Consider the following 21,972-nt stretch of genomic DNA (forward strand, 5'->3'; position numbering starts at 1 on the left):
CCTGCTCCATTTGATACTGCTGGAAGAGCCTTAGGAGATTTTTCTCAGTCTATTTGGGTTTGGTGCATCTTAGAATTTCTTCTCTCCAATCTGCTTCAGGAGATGTTTTTTTCTTCTAATTCAATGTGAAAAAAATAATTAGAGGGTAAAACAAGCAGAATGAGTGTTAATAACCAGAGTGCTGACTGTGGGCCCCAGCCCATATGCTCAGCACCACCAAGCAGAGCTCCAGAGAGCCTGCTGTTCCTCCTCTCGCTTTTCCTGGACAGACAGTGCAAACCACTCAGTACTTTTTCTGTACCTACTGCCAGTGTCAGCAAATCAATGAACCCAGGCAACAGTGCTGAGACCTGAACTCGCCCGTTTGAGGCAACGCTCTCGGGCTAAGAAGTGACTGTGGGTGATATGACCAGGATGCCATGGGCACGATATTACACGTGGACTGAGCACTTGTGTTTCACTGAACGGCCTGTGCGTGTTGGTGTGTGCTGTCCAGCTCCCAGGTGGGGAGGTGATGGATCTTGGCACCGTCCAGTCAGTTTAGCTTCAGATCCCAGGGAAAACGAACACAACTTCGAAGACCGTAAGCTGAGCATACGTGAGCGATGCAGCTCCTGGCACATGACAGCACAATGGGCGGCCCGCAGCACATTCGCGGCGGGCAGAGCGGACCCGTGGGAGCTGCCCGCCCCACCCGGGGCTCTCGGCGCTGCGAGCGCTGGCCCGGCCGCGCTGGGGGCCAAGGGCGGAGGGTGGGCAGGGCGGCGGTGCCGCATCCCAGCCAGGCCGCTCCGCGGGAGCCGTTCGGGTCGGGAGAGGCCGGTGCGGGCTGCCCCGGCCCCTGGGGGGTGTCACAGGACGGCGCTGCGCGGTGGCCCGGGCCCGCAACGGCCTGGGGAACCGCTCTTCGGCGCCTGGGCTCCTGCCAGCCCCGAGCAGCCGCCGCCTCCCGCCTTCCCCCTCCTTCGCCTCCTCCTCCTCCTCCCGCTCCGCTGGTGCCGGCGGAGGGGCTGCGGGGCGAGCGCCCGGCAAGCGCTGCCGGGGCCGCGGCGGCGGCTCCCGCGGGACGGCGGCCGCCCCCACCCCCGGCCCGGCCGCCCCCACCCCCGGCCCGGCCGCCCCCACCCCCGGCCCGGCCCCGGCGGCGGCGGAGGGCGGGCGGAGGCGGGCGCGGGCTGCACCTGCCGGGCGGCGCGGCGGGGCTCGGCGGAGCCATGCCGGCAGCCACGGCGCCGGGGCTGGACGTGCCCCGGACCCCCGCACCCGGGCGGGACAGCGGCGGCCCCCGCGGATACACAGGTACGAGCGCGGCCGCGGCTCCGCAGGGTCCCGCATCGTTCCGCGGGGAAGTTCCCCGCCGCGCCGGGGCAGGGATGCCCGCGGGGGCAGCGCCGGGCCCCGGGCAGGGTGCGGGACTCCCCGCGCAGGGCTGTAGGTACCCGAGGCGGGATGCGGGACCCCCTGCGCAGAGGTGTGTGTTCCCCGGGAAGGGGAGCAGGACCCCCCCCCGGGCAGGGTTGCGTTACCGTTCCTCTCTCCCTCCAGGCAGGGCCCCCTCCCGCTTATCCTCTGTGCCGGCTGCGGGGCCGGTCCCTGCGGCCGCGGAGGGCAGGGGGGCACCTCTCCCTCACCCTGTGGTTCTCAGGGACACAGCGCGTTGGGGCGAGTGTCCCAGAGCCGCCCCGGCAGGGGTCCCGGCCGGGCTGCGCTCCGGGTGCCGAGCGGGGCAGGACGGCTCCTGCGGGGAGAGGCTGCGGTGCCAGCCCCGCGGTGCAGGGTCAGGCACCCCAGGGATGGGTGTCCGAGGAGGGCTCCGTAGAACAGCCCCCTCCCCAGGGCCGCCCCTGCGGGTCACCCCAGGTGCCTCCAGAGGCGGCTGCTGGAGCCCCGGTAGCAATTTGGGGAAACAGCCCTGCATGGGGTGCCCTGCACTGGAGGGCCTGGCGAGGTGGCAGCTCGCTGCCTGGGCCTCGGTTGTGGTTTAATTGCTCTTAAATGGGAAGCACTGGGGTTAATTTATGGGAGTTTGGAGTCGGCTCACTTGGGTGAACGCAGGGTGCTGGGGTGGCGAGCGACTCACAGCCATGAGGGCTGGGCAAATGTGACATCCAGTGTACTTTTAAAGAGGGAAGGGGTACAGCATGTGCCGTCTTGCAGCTTGTTGGAAGCTGCTGGTCCTCAAAGAGAAATCATCTCTGGAGAAATGTAATTGACTGGGTAGAAAATGAAGATATCAGTGTGTTAATGGAATAGGATCATACACTGAGGAGTGGAATGAGAAACCAATCAAAGCTTTTTTGCTTCCTTTTCTCTCTCTCCCCCCTAAGTTTCGTCATTCAATTTGATCGCATAGATCATGACATCCTTTCAAAACCTTTTTGACTCGAGTGGGTCCGATTAACTTGGTGCTAATGGGAGCTGATGGAGGGTCTGGCCCTGCCGCGGGTGGGAGGTGCACGTTGCATCGGGGCTGCAGTCCTGGCGAGTTTCTGGGTCCGGGAGGGAGGCAGAGCTGTGACCTCCGCGCCGCGGATGAGGTTCTTGGGGACATGGTTTAGTGCTAGAGTTGGGTTATGGTTGGACATGATGATCCTGAGGGTCTCTTCCAACTGAAATGTTTCTATGGTTCGCAGCCTGTCCCCCTGCAATTTAATTTGCTCATGGGGTCTAACAGAATTTGTCAATGACCTGATTTTGTTATGCTGATAGAAATGAGCAAACGTGTTTGGGCTGTGTAGCAATGCTTTGAATTGCATCCGCTGAATGTGCTTAACTGTGCATTTAATTTGAATTTAATAGAGCGCTTCATTTTAAGAAACACGAAACAAGTTTCAGGAAACCTACTTAGAGAATTAACAACTCAAACACAAGTGTAGACCCCGTTGCTCTAGTTTGATGCTAATGTTACTAATTATTGATTTTTTTTCTTTTGTAAAATTGTGTGTGTTTGGCTGCCTTTATTTGCTGTGTCCAATTGTCTTCTAAGGCTGGGTTTGCCCACAATGAAGGTGAGGTTTTGAAGTGGCATGTCTTATGTTATACTCAAGCCTTTCTGTTCCTGCCTAGGCTAATCTTGTCCTATGTACATATGAAGCAAAACTCGTAGAAATTCAGAATCCACCAAAACAAAATTGGCATTCAGACTAGAAATCCACCCTCAGTTAATCCCTTAGATATCTACAAACCCAGCTTCTCTCAGCTGTGTCTCCAGCCAGAACAACAAACACCATTTTCTCCAAATCAGCAGCACCAAAACCATGGAGCAGGAGTTATCATAAAGGTGCTATGAATAAATTGGAGTGAAAAGGGAGTACGCAGGGTCAGAGCATGGCCATGCCTGTGCGGAGCTGTTGTGTTTGTTGTAGGAGCAGCAGAGATGTGCGTGGCACACAGGCTCTGCCAGACCTCTGCTGGGTGTCAGGCTCCCTCGTCCCCTCTCCTCTCATTGCCGTGAGACTTTGGGGAGATTTGTCTTGGTCTTCACTATTTGTGCAGATTTCCCCTTCATTGAATATGCTTTTGTTACTACAAATGTATTGAGTTAGGTGGATGTGCTGCTGTTAAATCGGAGTGGCTTAGATAGCTAAGATTATGACTGCTTGTTGTATAGTTTTAAATTAAACTCTTGTTCAGGGTGCTTAATGTGTGACTGTGTTATTTATGCAGAAGTATTTGCTGGATAAGTGACCTCTAGAGAAAGCTGATGACAACTGTTACATGGTATCTTTCATTGTATCGTGTTATTATTGGTGATCATTTTTCATGCTTCTTTGATCAAGAGCCCCCCCTGTAAAATTTCAGGCCGTGAGCAATAGGGTGGTAATAAAGATTTGCACAGACAAACTCCCTCACACATTCCTTTTGCAGAGGATGAAAAAAAAAAAAGTGGCAAAATTTCCATGTGAATTAACCCGTGAAAGAGAGAGAAGTTAAAGTTCCTTGGCGCAGCCTGATGCCTGTAGCACTTAGAAGGTCCTGAAACACAGCTGTGAAATTCCAGATTTCCTGCCCTGCCTCACCTTGAGCAGGGGGAAAGGTACCACCCTGTGCCAGAGGAGGCTCAGCAGCGCCCTTGCCAAAGGGGCCGTGGGAGCCCGACTTACCCCGTGGCAAGGTCAGCGCGTTGCTCGAGTTTCTGGCGTAGCAGAAGGGCAGATGTGCAGAGCAGGACATGGGGCGGGGGAAGAGTGCAGCAAATGTCTGCAAGCTGAGAAGAAGCCTTCTTCAATTCAGCCTCTTACATTTTTAAATGATAGAGATGCTTTTATGTATTCCATATCATACTGTGGTTGTTTTGCTGTCACAGCAGCATTACAGTATTATTGCTTTCTGCAGTAGTTTACTATGGATAGATACTCATCGACCATCTCTTGCCAGGCTCATTATATTATCTGTAAAAGCCTCTGAAATTCTGAATGCTTGTGTCAGTGGTGACCTGAGCGCTTTCCTGCCCTGTGGGAATTGCCATGGAGTGGGGGTGTCAGCATTGCCGCTACATTGCTGTTGCCTCTGAACCTGCCCAAATTATGCTGGGGACTCTTTGGGTGTATCATTATGTTTAGTCTCCATGTTGCTGAAGCTGGGGGCTCTGGCCCTCTCTCTTTCCAGGGTGGTACCTTGGTTTTTGCAGTGATTCCTCCCTCATTCCTCAATGCAATCCTGTAGCTCTTTCAGACCAGGGCAGCACATGCTTCTGTAAATGTAGAGACACGTCTACAAATACATTGGTGCAGCCACAGACATTAAGGGAACGTAAGAAAGAAATACAGAACATGACAGAACCAATTGTTACGCCAGGTTATAAATTAGTAGGTCTCTTGCTGCTGGGTTGTTGTCAGCAGTTGTGGCTCTGCTCTGTCCCTCTGCCATCCAAACCAGAGAAGAAGAGAGACTGCCAAAGGGGAGGCGGAATGTGCTGCAGGACGCTGTGAATGCCACCTCCACACCAAACGGTGGAAGAAATTATCTAGCAGACCGCATTGAAGGGAAGAGACATGATCTCTGGCTTAGGACAGACAAAAGCTGCAGTTTGCTGGAGAGTGGAAAAGGTATCACCGCATATTTGCTCGGTTATACTCCAGATGACTGTTAGTGGCCATGGTGGGATGTAGGTACCAGGCTGGATGTATCTTTAGTGTGACTCGAGGTGTCTGTTCTTTTATTATGCACAACTTTTTTTTCTGAAGTGAGTTTCCTTGTCAGTGCACAGGCTGTGAAATCATGTCACTGAGAACTTACAGTTGCTCTTCCAGGAAAGCAAAAGCAAAGTTGTTCTTCAAAGCCAAGAGCACTGCTGCTCTGCAGGAAGGCTGCAAGGAGGTTTCTCACCTTGTTCCTGCGACCCTGACTTGCGGCTCAGTTTTTAGACTGGGGAAGAAAACATTGATCCCAAATTTCCATTTCCACAGGGCAGAACGTGACACAACTTGGAATATATGGGTTTGTTTCTTCAGGGTTATTTCTCCTTGATTTTTCTCCCATGAGATCAAAGTGAAACCCTTTATTAAATAAGGTAAAAGAAGTGGCAGTCGCAGAATTTCAGCTAATTGGTTTTATCTCCTGTACTGCAAGATGCTAATCTTAGTGGTTAGGCATTTGCACCAGACATTGTTACTGCTTTGAGGGAATGATTTTTGTGCTTGTCATAAAAACTCTAGAATGGTACAAAATAGAGATGGAAAAGAGTTATTAGGTCTTCTGGCACAGTCCTCCACAGTGCAAGATTGTTCCCTGTGGTATTCTCCAACACTTTGTCCTAGCTACTCTTAAATTACATAGGTTATAGAGATGAATTATGTCTAGACTTCTGAATTTCAGCTAGGGAATGAAGTGAGCTGAGTGTTTAGGACCCAGAACATCGATATTTCAAAAATCAGAAGTCAACCTCAAAACACAGAAGCAAAACCACCAAAAATGACAAGAGATAATCCAGCACTTTCTGGGTTAGTTGTGGCCAGACATGTGGTCCATTTTAAAGGGCCAAAATGCTGCTGGTTTGGTTGTTCCCACCATGGCAGAGCCAGGAGGTCTTCAGACCTTTTCAATGAGAAAGTGGAGCCTCCCAATGCATGTCTGCAACTCTACAACAAAGAGAATTTTTATTGGGCCGAAATTAGCAGTACTTAGCTTACTTAGTCACGATTGCCACTGAGTTTTATGTGCCTGGCACTACAGAATCTTGCCTTTAATAATTTACCTGGGACAAACCAACACATAGGACAGTTGCTAGTTTTCGTTTAGGCATTTTATTGACATGCTGCCTTTCAAATGCAGTCACAGATAAGCGTGTTATTCTGAGGAGCAGTTCCGACTGGCTCGGTGGATCAAAAGATTGACAGGGATTGAGAGCAACCCTGCAGAGAAGGACTTGGGGAGTACTGGTAGACGAAAGATGAGACACGACCCGGCCACGTGCGCTTACAGCTCAGGCTGATGGTGCCCTGGGCTGCATCCCCAGCCCCGTGGGCAGCAGGTGGAGGGAGGGGATTGTCCCCTCTGCCCGACTCTGTGAGCCCCCCCTGCAGTGCTGGTCCAGCTCTGTCCTCAGCACAGGACACACATGGACCTGCTGGAGAGGGGCCAGAGGAGCCACAGAAATGATCCGAGGCTGGAACAGCTCTGCTGGGAGGACAGGCTGAGAGAGCTGGGGTGTTCAGCTGGAGAAGAGAAGCTCCGCCGAGACCTGATCGTGGCCTTTCTGTACTTAAAAGGGGCCGAGAAGAAAGATGGGGACAGACTTTTCAGCAGGGTCTGTTGCGATAGGATATGGGGTGATGGTTTTAAACTAAAGGAGGGAGATTTAGGCTGGATATGAAGAGGAAATTGTTGGCCCTGAGGGTGGTGAGAGCCTGGCCCAGGTTGGCCAGAGAGGTGGTGGCTGAACCGTCCCTGGAGACATCCCAGGCCAGGCTGGACGGGGCTCTGAGCAACCTGAGCTGGTGCAGGTGTCCCTGCTCAGGGCAGGGGGGGCACTGGGGGAGCTGGGAAGGTCCTTCCCAACCTCAAATATTCTGTGTTTCTATGACAGAGAGATGATTTTTCAGTCTTGGTGCAAGTCTCTCTCTTGCATTTGGTTTTGTTTTGACAGTGAGAAATGCAGAAGTTGCAGAATGAGCAACCTCTTACCAAAATAAATCAATTCCTGTATCTGCTGAGGGTCTCAGAGATGGGGTTGAGCTGGTGCCTGGTTCATGTACAAGGTTTTGCCGGCAGAGTGGAGACCCCGTGGCAGATGGAGGTGCCGGCTCAGCAGCCCTGGCCTGCTCGGGGAGGCAGCGCTTGCAGCTGCATCAGCAGAAATTGGAGCAGCAGCACCTGGTAGAAACGCTATAGGGGAAGAGGATGGGTTAACTGCTTGCTTTTCCTCTAACAGAGTTGGAAGCTATTATTAAGTAGTTATTTCTGGGCTTAAATAAAGTCAAGCACAATGCTGCTCACACGTACAAATCTCCTAAGCAGAGGATCTTTGATTGGGAATGATTTGGAGGAGGGGTGAAAATGGGGACAGGAGCCAGGTTAGGTGAATGGAGGAGGTGGTGTATAGAAACCTGGGTGCACGTGTGGACTGGGAAAGAGTGTTCGGGAAGAAGTTTTGGGCTGAGGTGGCTGAAGGAAGTGCAAGAGGGGAGTTTTGTTGGTTGATTCCTCCCGTTCAGGAGAGCAGAAATTTGTGCTTTCACGTACAAGATCAGCATTATACCCAGGAGAGTTTCTGCTCAGAACTGCGGTAATTTCCGAGACTACAACCTTTGCTAGTTGGCTGGGTCAAAAGAGGCATCCGGACTGGACACACAGGTTTTGCTTTGCTCTTGAAAGAGACGCCCCGTGAAGCCAGTGGCAGTTTTGTGTAGGCAAGAGGGAGCTCTGGTGTTTGGCCCAGCATCATTAATAAATACAGAAATACAGATTGTGAGCAAGTTTTTTTCACTCATTTAAAATATGAATCAGAGACTATCCTTGGACGGTATTGTGGCTGTCCAAAAGCTGCCAGTGATTTAGGTGAATTATCTGATGTAGATCTTAGTTTCTTAGACATGTGTAGTACAAGGGAGTGAAGGGCAGGGGTCTGCTCTCCTTTGATCTACTCGCTTAAGCTACTTCTCATTCCAAGTATAACTCGCCTGCAATCATTGACTTTTTTAATGGGAATAAGTAAACACAATGGACTGGTTCCCTGTCCTTACAGTGGCATCCCTGTCAATCTTCACGCCACCCCTCACTAATTCCTATGGCCAGGGAGGCCAGAAGCAGATGTGCTTATTGACTCGTGCTGTTAATCATTGCCGTGCTCGAATGCTTTCTGGCAGGATGCTGTGTGACTGTCACAGTTTTGCAGGTTGTGCCCGTGGTCAGGCTCCTTGCTGCACACCCCTCTGCTGTCATGGGTGAAGCCCAGGAACAGGAAAGCCAAACCCAGCAGCAAAAGAACAGAGGAGAGAAGAAAAATAAAAAGTGCTGAAACCACAGAGAAGGTTTTTAAATCTGGCTGTTAGTTTCTCAGTCCATGAATGATTTTTAGCACCATAATAAATTGCATGCTATTGCTAACTGTTTCAGACTGATGTCTAAAAAAATCAATTATTCACAGAAATTCCTGCTGACAGTTGCGAATGCTGGGTCACGGCTCTGTGGTGCGCATTTAGCAGCTTAACACAGCAAACCAAGTACAGGAACAGCTTCAGTTTGCTGTTGGGAAAGAAAAAGGAATTGCAGAGGCCAAAAGAGGCCAGCCACGAGGAACAAGTGCAGGCAAAGTCTCTAGCATTAAAGTTGGCTTTGCTTAACAGGATGGTTGGAAATTCCTCTAGAAGACTAACAAACCTGTATTCAATAGTCCATTTTAAAACAAGAAAATAATTTCAAAGAGAAAAGGTTGAAAAGTTTATATAGTCTTTACAAATAAGTGCTTTGCGCAAATATAATTCCTATGTTTTGGGGCATTTGGCCAATACTGAGCATGTAAGTAGCAAGCCTTTCTGGTGCACCTAAAATTTCACGTTGGGGTAAATCTTCTCATGCCAGAAGCGGTTTTTGGCCAGCTCTGGACTCTCCCCACTCGAGCATTTTTCAGCCAAGGCAGCGTTGGTGCAGCGCTCACCTCGTGTCCCCCCGTCGGTGGGGGTTTCTGCCGTCCACAGAGGCTGTGCCCACTCTGGCAAACATCACACAGAAGCAAGAGGCCACTGGCTGCATCGTCAGGGGACATCTGCTGTTATCGGCACCGTTCATTACCCCGCGTGTGCTTGCAGGCTGCTGTGCACACGTTGCTGCAGGCAGATAACCCAGCGCCGTCGCACAGGGGCTGGACACAGGCCGGGCTGAGCTCCGCGTCCCCGCGGTGCCCGGAGTAGAGGACAGGGAATGTTTCAGGACACATGGGATGCTGCCCTCCTGCCCTCCTTCCAGGGGAACGTGGCAGGAGGGTCCCCAAAGGGTGGCTGAGCAGCAGCGCGGGTGGTTCCTGCAGCGCATGAGCAGCAGCCTCGGACCTGGCGAATGGTCCTGCAGGGCATCCTTCATCCTTCATCCATCTACGGCTCCTAACAGACATGTGCTTTCCCTCTGAAAATAGGTTCGAGGTTTTCTTTTGCCTTCTCCAGTGGAAAGCTTGTCAACGAAGCACTGCATTTCTACCCTGTCTATTGCAAATTAAATAGGCTGTTGAAAACCATGGTAAATCAGGAGATGTCTCATGTTGCCAGGGCATCGTATTCAGGCTTGTTTTTCCATCAGGTGTCCTGTACCCTTTAAATCCCGAGATTCTCAGCTCTACCCAGCTCTCTTGCTTGTCCATGCAGCCCACTGCGAGTCACCAGAAGCACCAGTGATTTATATATTGAACCTGTAGATCCAGAGCTCAATGGACAATGCTGCTGATTTCTCTCTGGTTTACTTTCCTCATCTGCAAGAAGCAGTAAAATCTGAATCTTGCTCAGTTTACCAAGGATCTATTGAAATGTTTAATTTTGGTGACAAAACTTCGATAATTAATAAGGGAAGCCAGAAAATGTTGGATTTGTTACCAGCTGGCTTTCAGGTTAAATATCAAATGGATGCACTTAGGTGTCTGCTCTAAAGAGAAAAAACCAAAGGGTTTTGCAGAGATCCTTGGAGGTGCTAAACCATTTTGTAGGTGACAAGCCACAGAGCTGAAGCTTTTCTGACAGCGAGCCCGTTTCTTGGGCCATTGATAAGGATGACTGCTGATGAGGTATTTGTGTTAGAACTGGCTGGACAAGGTGGTTTTGGCATTTTTCTTCTTTCTTCATTTTAAAGGGAACAAAAGCAAAAGAGCAGATTCTGTCAGAGCAGCCCCTTACAGACAAAAGGGTCAAGTTTTCCAGTTCAGAGTCCTACCAGCAAGTGCCCGTGGCCTTCTCCAGACCCCCAAAATGCCCATCGTCGTCTCTGTGTGAAGGGAGGGTGCTGGAATAGTTTTACTCTCGTAAGCGGTTGTTGGTTCTGTCTCAGGTCAGGCTCCCGCAGGAGCACGGAGAAGGGCTCACCCAAGGCAGACTGGTAATAAAAGTTGTCTGTTTTCCTCTCGATACCTGATCCGTGTTAGCAATGTGCTAAATATTGAGTTGGATGCTGAAATCTGGATTTCCCAAAATCGTTTGCTTTCTGTATCATATTTGTTTAAATTTTCTTTAGTTTGTGGTGGCTTTCTTGCAGTTATTGTGATGATGAAAAATGCTTTGAGCAGTGGTCCAAGATAATCTCGTATCTCCACTATGGACAAGAGAAAACTTTAACTTTTCTGGTCATCATAGTTTCCACTGGAAAATATAAAGGCTCTGGTTAATGGAGCCCACATATTGCTTTGCACCGTCTGCAGAAATGTTACAGTTGGCTGCACAGGTTTAGTGAATGAGAGGTTATTCATGAGCACTGGGGAAAAATAATGGTTAATGTTGAAAATATAAACCTGCAGACTTCACCGGCCTGATGTTTCATGAAGGACACTTCTACCAGCAAGGATATGCCTCCCCAAACCTGGCTGAGGACAGAGGGACCTGGTGGCAGAGGGAAGGTGTGGGGATGCTCCTAGTCCCTGTTATTCCCTGGAGAGGAGAAAAATTATATAGAAACAGATTCCTGACCTGCAGATTTCAAATTCAAAGTCTGTCTGCCCTAGGACATTTGATACATTTAGGGTATCAGCTGAAGTGCAGGTGAAAAGCTCTTTACAAGTTATTCCTCTTAATTTTATACTCTTTAGAATCGTAGTTTTAGAAACAAGGCCACAAACTCTGCAGTGTGCAAATATGTAATTTATTATCTGTTTTAGAATGATGAAGAAGGGAGACTATCAGTGCTATTAGCTCCATTCACTAAAAAATCAGCCACAAAAGCAACTGTTGGCATCACTTCCATGAGTTATTTTTAATTGGGAACAGTTTGGATTCAGGCATAATTCTGGTGTGCTCCATAGTGGATATATGTAGAGATATGTATAAAGTTACTTTTTAAAAAAAAAAATACGGTAGTAATTGTGAAGAGATAAGTAGATGAACGCTTCTAATTTGCTTTAGGTTTGACAGATTCTTCCCATTCTCAAAAATTTCACTACTAGTAACTTTGTCATAACCTATTTTTTCAGTTCTGTTGGTAAACAGACAAATAAAGCACAGAAAACCCATCTGTTCTTGCTTTACTGGGGACTTCATCAAATACCTCATTTTTCATTTAGTTTTTATTTCTCATTCAGTTGTTCCCATAAGAGGAGAAATATTCAGTATTGAGCTCATTGCTAGATCCAGGAGTAAAATCTACAAATGAGAATAACCTGACTGATGTACATTGACAAAAAAAAAGTCAATCATGGAGATGGCAGTATGGCGACTGGAACAAATCCTCTCTTAAAACAAGTAAGATAAAACACATGGATAAGAATTGTTTTACACCAATCATACACATTGTTTATGTCTGAAATAGGAGCGGATCACACATGTTGTCATCAAACCTTAATCTGGCACTTGGGTGATACGTAGCTTGGATTTCACATGGATTAAAATTGCTTGCAGGCCTCTGTAATACTATTTCAGAGCAGAGTTGGGAAGCGCTTAATGCTGCCTCCTGATCTTGCTCCATCTTGTTCACTCCACTGAGCAGCTCAAAAGCCAGATGAAAAGTGCTGGGGGAGAGAAAAGGAAAAGGCCCGGTATTGTGAAGAGAGATGAACCGAATTTGTCTGCTTCAGATCTGGATGTGAGATTTTGCGGCAGCGCGGCGCGCGTGCTTCTTCCGGAGATGGAGGCCAAGAGTTTGCTGCCATCTGGTACATTTTGCTGCCTTAGCGGGCATGGCAAGGCTCGCAGTGGCTTCGCCGTCGTCCCTGCGCTGTGGAGGGCCGCGCAGGGGGCGGCGCGGTCCTGGGTGTTTCACGCCTCGCCGTGGGGCCGGCGGCTCCATGAGCAGCGCCGGTGTGGGGGTTCTGGGGCGCCCGGGGGCAGCACCGGTTCCTGCTCACCCAGCGTGTTCACCAGGCGATTTAACACCTTGCCCACGGCTTCTCACCGGATTCACAGCAGCTTTGCCCAATCGGAGGATGCAGCCCTGGAGGATCAGATTCCCGCTGAAGTGTCGCCAGCATCCAGCAGCCGCTGGCTCTGTGCCTTTGCTCGTTTATCTGAGAAGGCTGTGTTGGTGAGCGCTCCTGCCCCTCTCGTGTTTCAGAGCCGCTTGGCGTTTGACACGGTGCTGTTTCTTTCTTTCCTCTGGATGCATTTGCTTCTCTCTTCCTATACGCGTGCTCCCTTCCCTGCTCCGAGCCGCGAAGGATCCTGCTCTGTCCGGTAGCGGCTGCCGCGTGATGCTGCCACGGCTGAACCGCGATGGCAGACGCGCTCCCGACCCGGGGAAGGGTGCGGGATGCCGAGATGTGCTCACTCATCCCGGGGACTCCTGCCTTGCCGGGGACCCTGAGCGTGGTGAGAAGGAACGCAACGCTGCCCGAAACGCGAGCGGTGAGGCTCAGCCTGGCGTGGGAGTCCCTGCAGCCCTTCACCCTGCAGAGCTAGTGCACGTTGTTAGTTACGTTGCAAACAGTGTACTGAAAAATCAGTTTTACCTGCAAAACAGACAGCAGGAAAAAAAAAAAATTAGGAAGTTTGTAGGAACGAGCCTAGGGGATCTGCTATTGTGCAGGTGTGAGGAGGGAGCTCATTTGAGTATGGATGTGTAAACACAGAAAGAAACTCATTTCAAATACCTCTTTTCTCTCCTTCCCTCCTCGCGTTTCCCACGAGTGTGCAATGGTGGCCTTTGAGAATGATGAGAAATTGGGTTCCCTCTTCCACAATTTTAAAATTAACTTTTCAAGAGAAATCCAGAATGTTTTATAGGGAGTATTTTCATTTGGAAATGCTGAAATCAGGCAGATGCAAGACTGACGTATCGTTGACAAGTTGTGTTTCTGTTTTTGGACTACGTGCTCCGACAGATATCTTCTGTAGGTACCTTCAGGTTTTACTCTCTGCAGGAGAACAGCTTTGGAGGGCCATGCCTAGGTGTTGGAAGGCAGACAGGTCTATAACAGCTTTCCAGTGTCTCAGCTTCATAGTGACTCTCAGAAACCAGTGAAGTGGGTAGGAAAGGTCAAATCACGCCATTGCTGCCGTGTGCTTTTGTTAGAAAAGGTTGCGGCAGGTCATTACTCGGTGCCACCGAGCAGCAGGAGGTCTCCATAGCGCGCTTCCCCAGGGCTGCGGCACAGCTGGGGACCTTGTGCAAGCTCTGCAGCTTCCAGAGCCTGGATTACTGTTTTACTGCTGGGTTGCTGTCATGCTGAACGCTCATTTCCTAAAAAGCCGTGCCAGTGTCTGAATTTTCTGGTGGGAGGAGAAGCTGTTCCCGGTAGGCATTTGTTGTTGCGGCACTTTGTGCGGCGCAGAGCCCGGCCGGGCAGGGTTCGTGGCCGGCTCTGCGAAGGAGCGAAGGCACGGGCACAAGGGACCAACGCTGGCGCGAGGTAGTTTCACCCACACAAGATGCTTTACCGCATCTGCTTTATTTCACATTTCACTTCTAGTCGCTTTTCTTTTGCTTTTACACAGAGCGAGCTCTTCCAAGAGCTCTTCTGTGAAGCTGCTGCGGGTGTTTAACGTTACGCCTGTGACTTCAGGGACAGTAATTTCCAAGGCGTGCTTCTGTAGGAAAATAGACTTGCAGAAATAATATCAGCATGTTTACTTTCTGCAGGGTTTACAGAACCTAATGTTCTGTCTCTTTCTGGCATCTGGTTATTCCAGCATGTTTTAGTTGCATTAAATAGTCAACAATAAGCAACACAAAGGCTTGAGTTACTTGTGTATGGGAGTAATGAGGCGAAGTCACGGACTGCTCCCTTTCTGCACAAACAGCGAGTGGCAATCTTGATAACATGGTTTCGGGTAATTATTGCTGTGTTTTAGATCATTTTGGTATTTACTTATGTGATGTATTTGATTTTTAGCCTCTATGTTTCGCTATGGAAGGAGCACAGGAAATGTTTAGCAGGCAAGCATGCCTAGTTTGCTCTCTCATTTCTGTTTTCTTATCAGCAAAACATAAATCTGCAGCTCACTGACAATGGAACCATATGGTAAGCCTTTCTGACAAATCGATTTTGCAATACAGATGATCTTAGCTGTGCCTGAGAAGAGATATTTTGGATTATTTTGTCTTAATTCTTGCATTACTCTTTATCTTTCAGTGGCTGGAAATTATGTATGTGGCTATTTCTGAACCCAGTGATTTGGGTGAATTAAGAATTTATGGAGTACACTACACTTTAGTGTCTTTACTTTGAGGACAGTTATTTGTCATACAAAATAATCTGTTTATTTGCTATAGCCAATGCCATTCTTCTGGGTTGGCAGACAGTAGCAGCAGATTCGGGTGCTTTTTGAACACTGGGCACCCTCTTAGGGTGAAGCCAAGTTAAGAAATGCATTTGTATAAATCAGCTCTTGCTTTCCAAGAAGCTGCAGAAGTAGCTGTAGGAACTTGAAGCAGTAGCCGGTATCTGGAAGCGTGAGCAGAGCACGAGCCTGGGAACGGGGCGCAGGAGACACGGATCAAGTGTAGGAACAATGCCATGAAGCTAATCAAAACTAAACAACACATCATCAATTTTAATGTTTATTATGAACTCCATAGAGGTGGCTGATAGGCTCTTAATTCCTCAAGCATTCCTCCTAGCTTTAGGTGCTGGCCATCAGGCACGAATCTGTGAGGTTTTGAGATGCAGCTATTGCAAAAGCTGCATGAGCAATGATTAGGGGGTTTATTCAGTTTTACATTTCTAGGTGCTAACAGTTACTGCAACCCAAGACCTGAACATGATATTTTCTGGATTTTTAGAAAACAACTATAAATCAAGATGTAAATCTGGTCAGCACAAATGTTTATGCAGTATTTGTGTTTTACTTCAGGAGACCAGTGCAGCCACAAACACCAGCCTCAGCTGAAAACAAAAAAGGTCTCTCTGGATGGGTCCCTTCCCTCCAGCGTGTTGACCACACCACTCAGCTTGGTGTCATCAGCAAACTTGCTGAGGGTGCACTCGATCCCACTGTCCTTGTCACCAACAGAGAAGTTAAACAGCACCAGTCTCAATGCCAACCGCTGGGGGACACCACTCGGCACTGGTGTCCACTGGGACATCGAGCTGTTGACCTCAACTCTGAGTGCCGCCATCCAGCCAGTTTCTTATCCACCGAGTGGTCCATCCCTTGAATCTACGTCTCTCCAATTTAGAGGCAAGGATACTGTGTGGGACCGTGTCAAACACTTTGAATGAGACCCGGCAGGATTAAATGAAATACGTCTTGAAAGAAAGGATCCAGTGCCACACGCTCTATTCTTTGGAGAGCACAGGCTGAATAATGGTCCAGGTGAACTGGCAAGTCTGCAGAAAGTGTCCCATGAGGGCTGCTGTGGTGGCTAAGCGGATGCACTTTGAATCAAATTTGGCTCTGAATTAATTTCTACATCTCATGCAGCTGGAAGTGTCAGCAACGTGAACTCCAAGTATGTGACCCAGTATCTAAAAATAGCCTTGAAAGTGTAAAATACAAAAAGGTAGATTTTTGCTGCTTAGGATAATGGTTTTTCATGGTAAGTCTCTGAGTGGCGAAGGTAAGAAAAGCCCAAACTCGTGACGCTCATCCGAAGTGAGGGGGAAGGTTGCCCAGTGCAGGCATCCTGTGTGCTCCAGTGACGGGATGCTGGAGAGAAGGACAGGACATGAAGGGAAACGACCCTCAAGAAAATATTTGCTCTCATTGAGGCAAATTGCTGCCATAGGAAGAGACTGAAAGAAGTGGCAAAACAAACAGAAATAATTTGCATGGAATTTAAAAAGGCATGTTTTTAAGAGCTAGTCCTCGGAACATATTTACTTAGCAGATTAGACCAGTAATTGTCCCTGTGGCTTTTGTTTGGTCTTTTGCTGAGGTTTCTTTGGGTTTGTTTTCGAGGATATTGGGGTTTTTAAGAGCGTAAATTGAAAATAGGTAGTGAGCCTGTCTGCTGCAGCTTGATTGCAGAAATTTAACATTAATTAATGACAAGAGGGGAAGATTTAGTATTAAAAATAAACCAGACTTGCTATCAACGTGATTCTGACAAGATGTTCTCAAGGAGGCTATTAAAACTGCACATTTCTTTTTGCTTGCAAGTTTGGGAAGCATACTTTCCCCCTTTTAAATTTTTGTGTCATCACAGTGCTTGGAACTCTTGTGTTGCAACTGCAACCCGGTTGCCTCTGAGTCTGTTGAAGTCATTTGTAAATCCAGTGAAAGATGGGGAACTCGGACTCTGATGCAGTCTGATGCAGAAGCAGTGCTGGTATTTAGTAACTGTTAAAAAAAAAAAAAATGTAAAACATTTTCCAGATTCTGTCACTGCACATGTACAAAACCAGAAAATGTATTTGCTGTCGTTAACTTTGAAGTATATCTGGATATTATATGTTGTCTTAACAACAGATAATTAAAATTTGTGTTTAAAATGAGTGTGAAATAAGGAACGTTGTGACACTAAAACAATGTATAAAGTTAGTGGCTGGCATTAGGTGGCCAAGAGGAGAACAGCTCCATGACTCTCAGAACAGCTGTGTGAACGACAAAGAAATGGAAAAGCTGAATGAACAAAAATGTACCAAAAAATGAATGGTATACTATCAAGCAGAGATAGTAACTTGAAAATGGAGCTAAGTGGGTTGTAGTTGTGCTGTGTCTGTCTGTCCCCCCCCGGAGCGTGGCTCTTCAGCCTGCCAGCTCCTTCCAGCCACAACTAACAGAGGTTGATGTGCAGGGCTCTTGAGTTTCTGTAGGATCATGGAAAGATGCCACCAAGTAGACTGAAATGCTGAAATGTATGATCAGTCAGTCCATCAGATCTCGGAGAGTTTGCATGGGAGGCGATGTGTTAGGATTGGGCGAGATGATCTTTCGAGGTCCCTTCCAATCCCTGACATTCTGTGATTCTGCGTAATGCTCCCAGCGCGGAAGATGCCAGCCTGAGTGCTTAATTAAACACACAGGGTCCAACAAGACAGGAATCCGTAGGAGACCACGCTACGCACAGAACAACTTTTTTTAAAAAAAAAAATGTACCAGTCTAAATAGATAATGCTGCAATACGAGTAAAACCCTCTTTGAGCTGGGAGTCAGAGTGCTGGAGCCGTTGAGCAGCGCCGAAGGGGGTTTGTTTGCCCTTGGGCTGGTGCTTGGCAGAGCAGGCAGCATCCCCACCCCGAGCTCTGGTCTTTGTCTTGGCCAGTAACTTGGACTGATTTACAATCCGATCACTATAAAACTAAAGCGGACCTTTCTGGCTTTGTTTTTGTCCCGCAGGGCAGTGCAGCCACGTCGTGCCCCCCCAGCTCGGCACGCTGCAGATCCTGCACGGCAACGGCACGGCCGTGGGGACGGTGATCGCCTTCCAGTGCTCCGCCAAGCACCAGCTGGAGGGACCGGGCATCATCACCTGCGTCTGGAATGGGAACGGTACCCAGTGGACAGCCGGAGCGCCCTCCTGCAAGCGTAAGGCTCTTTCCAGACCATTCCCAGCCCCTCTGGGCTGCACTGTGTTTGTTTTGCCCTGCCTATCTCCTGCAACGGTAGGATTAATTCTAGACATCTGTGCAAGGGAAAAGACAAATTCAATTTCCTTCAAAGTTGCCCCCACTGACTGTAATTGCACTCCATATGTGTTCTGACATCATTAATTATCACGACACACAAATGACTTGGTCGGATATATGCCTGATGTCACATCACTGACTCCAGTAGCGTTGCACTCAGAATAAATGTGGCTCTGTAGCTACAAGTTGTACCCTTCTTTAGAAAATGTATAGATATGACCAACTAATGTGCAGGCATATTTGCAAACCCTCTAATCTCGTAGTGTTCTTTTCTGAAGATATTTTTGCTGTAAAAGAAACACAGCAATATTTTTGCACAATTTTAGGTTGCTGCCTGTGGGCAGCCGCATGGGAAGGTTACCATATTGACAACTAGCGTCTGAATGGCAACAATATTAACAACTTTTCATGCTGTGTTCTTTCTTGTTTATTTTAAGGTTGTTAGTAATTTGACTAGAAGGAGGCCCCAGCAAAACATGGTACCTCTGAGCTTTGGGGATCTCAGCCTGTGTCTCAGACCTTGTATAATTTTAAATCACCGGTAGATGGGCGGCTCTTTTAGATACTTACCATTCTCTCACAAACTCAGTTATTTTTGTCTCTCGTTTGAGAGATTCCATTAAAGTCAAATGAGAGAAATCCTCCCCTCTAGAGGCTGCAGAAATATGAAGCTTTGTGTGGAACTCAGCTGAACTGTTTCTGTTGCTGGTCATTGTCGTGTTGGAAGAACTAGAGGCGTTCTGAGGCAAGACGTGCTTAGTGCTCCAAGTGGGTTGGCCGAGATCTGCGTTAGCTGTGCCACACCGCGGTCCCTCTGCTCCTTTTGTCTGGATAATTCGCTCCTACAGCAGTCACTGTGAACTCACAGCCCCGCAGATACTGCCCCTTCTTCTGTCCTGCATCCTTCCCCAAGCAGAGGAAGACCTGTTGTTTGCTGCCCACCAAAGAGGATGTAATTAAATAGAACTCTCCTTGCTCTAAAGGTCTCCGTTAAACCCATTTACCCCGTCAGTATTTGATTTTGCAGCTCCAGTCCTTGTTAAAAATTGGCTATAAGAGTCTGATAGCTCATTTGCATTCGATATCCCGACAAAGTTGTGCTTTTTAGGTACTGCAGCACTGAAGGCATTATGTTTAATTAGCTGCAGTGGTGAAATACTTGTGAACAATTCGTTAGTGGCTTATAAACAGGAGATTTTCAAATAGCCCAATTTAAAGCTTGTATAGCCCTAAGCTGAAGCCGAGCTACTCTGGTACGTTGACACATACTAATGTGAAAGTCCTCAGTGAGCTATTGTTAGCAGAAGTGTGAAGCAGGTAGTTTTCATCATGGTTTAATGAAAATGTGAAGGATAAATTCATGGGTTGACCTTAGAAACGTGCTTCTGTGTTTGCTTTGCTGCAGCCATATCAAAATATGAGACTTTTGGATTTAAGGTCGCAGTGATTGCCTCCATCGTGAGCGGTGCCGTCATTCTGCTGATGTCCATGGCTTTTATAACTTGTTGTCTTATCAAGTGTGTGAAGAAAAGTGAGAGGAGGAGGACTCAAAGGTATGTCAAAAAAAAGTTTTTAAAATCAGCACTAAACTGTACATCATACGGACTCCATTGCTGTGGTAGCAGAGAGCTTCAAAGGACTTGCTGCCACAACACCACAATGCTGTTAATTACTAAAAATCCTTAATTTTGTAGGTTAGGCTTTAGGCATAGAAAGACTTGGAATTCAAGACCGTTAAGGCACCTAATGTCTGTTAATATCAGGGAACCTCAGTGGGCCTGGGCAGATCGGGATTTACCCAGGATTATGCAGAAGCTGAACATACAAGTCTGATTTGCTGGCCCAGTCTTTCTCTCCTTGCATTGTTTAAGATTGGCTGTGTTTTCCCTTCTTCTCTGTGTCTTTCATTTTTTCCCTTCGCTCTCCTTGAACACTGCTGGGAAAATTAATCTCCCCATGTCAAAACCACCAAAAGCCTCACCGCCTGCAAAGCGCAGTTAAAGCTGTCGCAGCTGTGCTGGGAGGACGTAGGATTTTGTCTTCTGGCTTGAAGCGCAAGGCAGCAGGCAGGATTATAAACAGGCATGGGAAGAAATAAAATTTACCAACCCAGTCCATTATAAAAACGGAGTGTGAAGGGTGGCTGCCTGACCACATCTGTCTGGACGCTAAAGCTGAGCCGCTGTTGTTCGGGAGAGCATCCATCCCAAGTCACCCGCTGCAGAAGGTTTCCCCGGGCACCTCTTCTTCGTGTCACTCTTGCTTTTCCTGCTCATTGTTACAGCTCCGAAGGGTGGCTGCACCTGTCCTGCTGACGCCTGCGGTGCAGCGACCTGCACTTCGCGTTGATTTTAAGCCTCTTCTTGCTTCAGAGAAGCGTTCGGAGTGAGGTGGGGTGGCGGTGGAGTAGACGGGGACTGGGGACGACGTGAATCTCTCTTCTCCAAGCTGCATTTTATCTAGAGAACCAGCATATAGGGCAAATTCTGTCATTTTGAAATGCAGTCCTTGAAAGGACTTTGTGTGGCAAAAAAGAAAGTCTTTGGTGTCATTCCTAATACTAGGTTTTCACTGATAGCATGAAATAATTTTTGAAATGAAAGGGTTGATTGGCATTTTTGAAATCAGCACTTTTCTTTTTGATAAGACTGTTCATATCAAAGTCGGGTTTTTTTCATTTGTTTTAAATGGAGTTTTGCCCAAATTAGCTGTTCACATGACTTTGATGACTTGATATTTTTTTCTTACAAAAGAAAAGCCCTTCACACTGGACATTTTGACCTGGTTTTGTCATCGGGACATGAAATGATTCCCTTTGTTGGGAGCTTCTCCATTCCCTGCTGCTCTCTGTCCTCCCTTCCCCGCCTTCTGAAGAAACTGCTCCAACCCGGCCCCTCCACGACTGAGCCCCGCTCCTGGGGGGACCCAGCGACGCTGGGGACATTGTGTGGCTTGGTCCTGCTGCCAGAAAGCAACTGAGATGATGCAGAAACCGTCCGTGTCACGCAAGAAAGAGTAAGGCATCCCTGCGTGAAACTTGCTGGACCTGCAGCCCCTGCTGCAGAGAACCAGGGGTGGTGGTGGCATCAGTTTTGTTGCTGTAGTTGGAAAATGCGGATCGATTTTTGGATGCACAGAGCGTTAAACCGAAGATAACTTTATACAAAATGAGCATACACAGTACAGGATTAATTAAACAAGTGTCTCTTAGACCGTCTCTGAAGGAAAGGGTGGTCTGTACCTGTGGGGTAGGGAGGATGTCCTCGTCTTGCCTTCAGCTTTGAGGTCTGCCTCTCTAGGTTTATTGGCTCTTTTAGTTGCTCTACTAGAAGGATGACCTCTGCCTACAAACGTCCCTTGCAAGGTATCTGTTTGATGATCTTCGAAGTGCCATCTTGTGTTTTATCCCTGCATTTGGAAAGAAAAAAGACGAAGGCTGCTGAAAATCCTCACGTAATTTAGGCTCCTCGCAGACCTTGTCCCGTGGCGTAAGCGTCGCTGCTGTTTTCTTTGGTAGGAGCAGGATTGTATCCTGAGAGGACAGAAATGACAACAAATCGGCATTGCCAGCCCTCACAGTTTAATCTTGTCCCATCAGCTGGTGTGAGCGTCTGTGACTCCGTGAATCTTAAGACTTCTTTTCAAAACAAGAAATTGGGGGGCATTTTTCTGTCCCAGAGTTGTAGAGAGCAGCATGAAAACTGCCTTGAGCATTTCCACAAGGAAACCCTGAAGGGAACCGAATAAACCCTGCTCTTAACGAAGGCGACATTACCCGCCTCCTGCATTTTTAAGTTAATTCATCTTTTCAACCTACCTGGTGATTTTTGAACCCTTAG

General features: G+C 48.2%; 1 protein-coding gene across 1 annotated transcript in view; it reads left to right on the forward strand.

The window, feature by feature from the left end:
• The first annotated feature begins 1,214 nt into the window (after window positions 1-1,214).
• SUSD3 (sushi domain containing 3) overlaps window positions 1,215-21,972 on the forward strand; it is a 31,237-nt gene continuing 10,479 nt past the window's right edge. The window contains exons 1-3 of the mRNA XM_065642837.1: window positions 1,215-1,299; window positions 17,844-18,032; window positions 19,539-19,686. Of these exons, the coding sequence (XP_065498909.1) occupies window positions 1,215-1,299; window positions 17,844-18,032; window positions 19,539-19,686 (422 nt within the window). The remainder of the gene's footprint in view (window positions 1,300-17,843; window positions 18,033-19,538; window positions 19,687-21,972) is intronic.

The sequence above is a fragment of the Caloenas nicobarica genome, chromosome 11 (genome assembly GCF_036013445.1).
Source record: "Caloenas nicobarica isolate bCalNic1 chromosome 11, bCalNic1.hap1, whole genome shotgun sequence".
Lineage (NCBI taxonomy): Eukaryota > Metazoa > Chordata > Aves > Columbiformes > Columbidae > Caloenas > Caloenas nicobarica.